Genomic DNA, 6,192 nt, shown 5'->3' with positions numbered 1-6,192 from the left:
AAACGCTAATACGATGGGACAAAATCAAATATTTACCTTTTAATTTTTGATTTCGTGAAAGTTCACATTTATTATTTTTACCGACTAAATCTACACTCCTGTACAATAACCTGCACATTTAAAAAACATACTTTCGATGCGTAATTGGCTTAATCCCCACTCATGTACAATAATATTTGAAAAATATAAACCACACTTGAAATTCAAATGTTCAAATCTATAAAAATATTGATGAGAATCGAATCCAAATTGTTTACCCAAAAAGTGTTCACTCCCACAGTGGACAATTTCCAAGGTGACCTCAATTTCGATTTTTCTTATTATACATTATGGCACAAAGCTAATACTCTGTCCACAAAAGAATTTTTGGTATATAATCTAAAAATAGATAGAAAATTCTTTTGAGGACGTCTCAAAAAAATACTATATAAAGTTTTTTCGTGAACAGAAAAAATAATATTTAACAGAATAATAATCTCCACTGCTTTAATATGCTGATATTTCGACCTAAATTCATAATTTTCTAATAACTTTTACATATCAGCATAAAGAAAAACAAAACATTCGAAAGTGGTATATATCTCTAATAATTAAAGCAAGTTTTTTGTACAAAATTTGTAAATATATTGGTTAACACAAAACATCTCTTTATTTTTATGTAAAAAGAATATTCTAATAATGACGAGTAGAAGCCACCGTATTATCCAATGCTATAATCTTGAAGATTAAAGTCTCTTCGAAACTTCATTTGTTTCTGCAACTTTTTATAATTCGAAATTTTGAATTAAGGAACTATACACTATTTTAGCCCAATAATAAGGCCGATCGATGTCAATTATATATAGTCAATAAATTGATAATACCAATTACAATTAACATCGTTTCGATTAGCTGGCAATTTATATTCTTTTCATGTCGGAATCGGATGCCACACATCATCCCCAAACACCAACTATATATGTTTCTCTGTATCGGAAAAATTGTTGTGCAATAAATATGACACTAGTATTCTATTTACTGAGGTTGAAATTGGAATTATTGAACTAGAACAGTGTATTATTTCTTGCATTATTACATAGAATGAAATATGAAAATCCACTGATTCTCAAAACTTAGTAGTCTAACATGAATTTGCAATATCTATAAATTATAATCTAATATATTATAATCTAATATACTTTATTTGCAAAACTTAGTAGTCTAACATGAACTAGCTCCGGCACGTGAATTAAGAAATTGGTATTTTGTGTGTTAAGTGTGGTAGGTGAAAAAATGAAAATGTGAATAAAGAGTAATTTTTTGCCATTTTTAGAAACGTGTCATGCTTCGTGGGACAGACCAAAAAGAAAACTGTGTCATGCTTCGTGGGACGGAGAGAGTATTAAGAAGACAACTTTCAATTTCAAATCAATTTCAAAATTCATGAGTGGGAAAACTACTCACACGAATACAGGATTGAGAGGTGCAAAACCTCTCACAAATAAAAGTCTTTGGATGCCTCAGTTTTGCCACTTGAGCTAAGTCTCATTGGCTTGTTTTATTATATTTATAAATATGATAATTGAATCAGTACCAATTTTATATAAATATAAAATATTTCATGTGCATTGCATATTGATCATCAAGATAATAGATAGATCATGAAATTATATTGATCATCAAGATCTACAGTAGATGCACTATCTTGATGAATGAATGTAACATTTGGGTTCAAATAATAAAAGAGGCGAAAATTTTATTTCAAGTGCAATAAATTTAGCAGCGAATGCACCACTTTATACAGTGAATACAATAATTATAATGGTTATCGAATTTTTATAAAAATTGTAGTTTTCACTAGAACCACACCCTATATAGCTCTCTATACGTAGAGAAATAAATATGACTAATTGTGTGTCGCAAAATAAATAATACTCCCTCCGTCCCACTTCAATTGACACTTTTACTTTGGGCACGGAGATTAAGAATAAAGGGTTGAGTGAGTAAAATGGGTGGGGACCATTTGTTTAATATGTGTAGAGAAGGTCGGGACCACATGCTATATTTGAAAAGTGTCAATTGAAGTGGGACAAACAAAAAAGATAAGTACACGACTGTATGGTAGTTAAGCATGCTCTAAATAGAAATGGTATCTGATTCTTTTTTTTCTTTTTCTTTTTTTGGTGTGCAAATGATCTCTGATTCTTAAAAGTGATGAAGACAGAAACTAGAATCTTAATTGACATTTCATTTTTCTTCTTGATGATAAGTTCGGAATGGCGAGTGTCCCATTTAAACAGATACGTAAAATGGGTCGTTACCAGTCGACATACGAGTTAGGCCAAGCGCCACAAATATCCCAAATAATACTATAAAATATCCCAATAAATGTAGTTCAAATTATTAAGTTTCTCTCTCTATATATCTGTGGATTAGGGTAGGGTTAATATAAAAACTCCTCTTAAGATGAAAATTATGAATCAATTTAAAATCATTGATTTAAATAAAATAGAGGGATGAGATTAAACTACAGATGCATAATTTCGATTGCATAGATGCACAGTTTCAATTGCATAGATGCACAATTTCGATTTGCTTGAGTATTTTGCATTGTTGGTTTCAATTGCATAAATTGCATATTTTTTAATTGCACAGTAAAATATAATAGATGCACAGTTTCTTTTGTTGACTAAATCCTAACCATTAGATATAATATTTAAAAGGTCAAGATTAGGTTCCTAGTTCTCATTTTAACAGAGATTTTTATTAGAACCTCTTCCCTCTGGATTATATATGTATTGACAATGATAACTGAGTGGAAATGATTAACTAATTTATACTTTGTTATTATATTTTTTAAATTTGGAACCAAGTTGTACGTATTTTGCATTAATTCATCATTTTTTATTTATTTTCAATGTTAATTTAATGTTTTTAATAAATTAAAACAATAAATAAGTTAATGTTAGGTTGTTCGTATTTTCACTTGTATACGTACTGTGTGTTGATTATTTATCGTATCAAAAATCAATGTACTACAATAATCGGATTTTTGTAGTGTATAGTTATAGAATTAGACTCTTAATCAGTAAATGTCTTTTGTGGTCGTTTCATTATAAATAAGCTAATATGATTCTATTTATAGACATTCTAGTTTGTAAGATTAGTTTGAATTGCAAATATAGATTGAGTGTGGATGATGTTGAAAATATAAGAATACGTGAATTAAAATAAAAATATCACATTTATCGTGGACACACTTTTTATGGATGGATGGAGTATTAGTTTATTAATCTAGAAAATAATTTTGGGAATATAAATAAAAGATAAATGATGAAACATTCTTTTGGGAGGGAAAGATCATATTCTCATCTATATAATAAATTTATATTGCATATTTTGCAATGTGCGATATCATATTTTTGTTATAATTATTTTATTTGTTATGCATAATAATATGGTAATTTTGATATATATATATATATATATATATATATATATATATGTGTGTGTGTGTGTGTGTGTATTTTGATCTCTGGCTTCTTGGCCGCGGACGCTGGCACCCAGCGAGCGCGGGGTTTTGCCGGATTTGTGAATTCTTGTGGTCTGTGTTCGAATTTGTTCATGCCTATTTTTTCAACGAAATCAATGAAAGTCATTGATTCTTTAAAGTCCATAGATTAACGAATACACCCAAATTTTCATAGACTTTTAAAAGTCTTGAATGAATACACCCAGATTTTTATAAATTTTTAAAAGTCTTGAACGAATACACGCAGATTTTTATAGACTTTTAAAAGTCTTAAACTAATACACCCAGACTTTAAAAGTCTGCAGAAATCTATTAAAATCTTGAACTAATACACCACCCTTAATTTCAAGTATGTCATTAATTCTAGCAGCTGATTCGAGATGATCACTTAAATTTGAGCTCTTCTAACAATACCTATTATGCAAATGCAATCATAACCAACAAAAGTTAAAGGCAATTATTTTCTTATGTTGATTTTTCCTTATTAGTATTATTATAAATTTTCATACATCATCAATTACATATGACTATATTAAGAATTTATGATATTGCAACTAAATATTTTAATTTTTGTGGATAATTGAAATGACGGTAATTTTACCACTAATATTATATATATAAAAATATTGCAAAACAAATAATTTTATGTTTTCTAATTAAACTGTCGATAATTTAATTTTGTATTTATAAATTATTATATTTTATATTTATATTTATTTAAAATATAATTTTAATGATAGCTGTGTTTTTGCACATTAAAATAATAGTAACAATATTAATAATAATAACAATAATAATAATAACAATAATAATAATAATAATAATAATAATAATGAAAAGAGTAACGACACGTAAGTTATTTGTGAAAAAAGAATAATAAGACGTGAGCAAGGGAGTTACAAATGGAGCAGTTGATTGGGCTTTAGCCATACAAGGATAGCTTTAGAAGTGCTTTCGGTAATTAAAATATAGGAAAGGAGTATTTAATCTCAGCGTCCAATCCGCGTCCTAATTTCCTATATAAACCCCCCATCCCTTCCACCATTCCACCACCCATTCATTCTCTCAACTTCCCATCATTCATTCATCTCTCAAAATGTCTGAAGAACTCAAGTACACTTCCCACGAGACCGCCAAGCCCGCCAACGAGCCTTGCGAAACCGCCACCCCCGTCGCCGTCGAGAGCACCGATCGCGGCCTCTTCGGCTTCGGCGCCAAGAAGGGGGAGGAGACGGCGATCTCCGCCGAATTCGAGGAGAAGGTCAAGGTCTGTGAAGAGGAGAAGAAGGAAGAGGCCCCCGAGGAGAAGAAGCACGAAGGATTCATCGAGAAGCTTCGCCGCTCCGACAGCTCCAGTTCCGTAAGTAAAAAATCATTTCCATTAATTAATATGATCGCTCTATATATAGCAACAAAGATCTGTTTGATGATGAATTAATATTTAATTATTACAAGCAGTCGAGCGACGAGGAAGAAGTTGGAGAAGACGGGTTGAAGAAGAAGAAGAAAAAGAAGGGTTTGAAGGAGAAGGTCGTGGAGAAAGTATCAGGAGACAAGGAAGAAGAAGAGGTTAAGTGCGTAGACACATCGGTTCCGGTTGAGAAGTACGACGACGTCGTACCCACTCAAGAGCATGAGGAGAAGAAAGGCTTCCTAGACAAGATCAAGGACAAGCTCCCAGGCGGCAAGAAGACGGAGGAGGTTGTGTCGGCACCGCCGCCGCCGGCTCCGGTGGCCCACGAGTACGGCGCCACTCCGGAGGCGGAGGGCAAGGAAAAGAAGGGATTCTTGGATAAGATCAAGGAGAAGCTGCCTGGTTACCACCCCAAGACAGATGAAGAAAAGGAAAAGGAAAAGGAAAAGGAAAAAGAGGCTGCATGCTAAATTAATCAAGTGGCTTTTACTGTATTTTGTGATTGTCATTTGTGTTATTTGTTGATGCTTTTCGAATGTGTTGATTTCCACTTTGTAACTTGTCTTTTGGTTTTGAATTATATGTGTATGTGCAGTATTTTGTGTACATCCATGAAATTGAAATGAAGTTTGCTTGGGGCGTTTTGATTTTTTTTAAATTATATGATTATTATTTATGATGATGTGTGGCCCTCAAAAGTTGTAATATTCTGCATAGCTGGTTTTATGGAATTCGATTACTTACTTCCTTGTTAATCTATACCTTCTATGGACTGTCAAAAAAATCTATACCTTCTATGGGAGTCGAGTGTCTGTGGGGATTTTAGCTTTTTAGGCTCGACAAAACATGGGTGTCATCATGTGTTGTGATCTGTCTCGTATTTTATTATACTACTTTTATCTATAAATTAAATTAGATTGGATATATTAAAGCAACACGTAAGTCGATTAATTAATCTGATTTGTTCTGGAGATATTCAATGATTGCGACTGTATCGGCCTATAGTCATTGAAATACTAGTATAAGGAGCAATTAATTAGCTACAGTTGATTTCATGATGGATATATAGGATGATCTAGAAATTGTGCTTTATTTTGTATTGAAGATGACAAGTTGCGGTGGGGAGAAGGAATGCTTTAGTTGGGATAATGAAACATGCAAGATATGTATTGGCAAGTGGGCAACCACTTCTTTTTAATTTAATGATCATAATGTCTACTTTATCTCTGTTTTTGATTGGTGGATATTAGTCTCATCTCAATTCCAT

The 6,192-nt window shown here is 31.8% G+C and overlaps 1 protein-coding gene across 1 annotated transcript; it reads left to right on the top strand.

The window, feature by feature from the left end:
- The first annotated feature begins 4,375 nt into the window (after positions 1-4,375).
- LOC131013014 (dehydrin ERD14-like) lies at positions 4,376-5,583 on the top strand. The gene is made up of 2 exons (XM_057941014.1): positions 4,376-4,871; positions 4,970-5,583. Exons 1-2 carry the CDS (start codon positions 4,608-4,610, stop codon positions 5,393-5,395), a joined length of 690 nt encoding a protein of 229 aa, XP_057796997.1. The 5' UTR covers positions 4,376-4,607; the 3' UTR covers positions 5,396-5,583.
- The last annotated feature ends 609 nt before the right edge of the window (positions 5,584-6,192 follow it).

The sequence above is a fragment of the Salvia miltiorrhiza genome, chromosome 2 (assembly GCF_028751815.1).
Source record: "Salvia miltiorrhiza cultivar Shanhuang (shh) chromosome 2, IMPLAD_Smil_shh, whole genome shotgun sequence".
Lineage (NCBI taxonomy): Eukaryota > Viridiplantae > Streptophyta > Magnoliopsida > Lamiales > Lamiaceae > Salvia > Salvia miltiorrhiza.
Note: the sequence above shows the minus strand (reverse complement) of the source record. Positions and strands in the feature narration are given on the sequence as shown.

Excerpts from the sequence above, each read along its gene's own strand:
- LOC131013014 (XM_057941014.1), top strand. The coding sequence starts at position 4,608 with ATGTCTGAAGAACTCAAGTACACTTCCCACGAGACCGCCAAGCCCGCC. Across the intron at positions 4,872-4,969 it reads GCTCCGACAGCTCCAGTTCC|TCGAGCGACGAGGAAGAAGT; the intron begins GTAAGTAAAAAA and ends TATTACAAGCAG.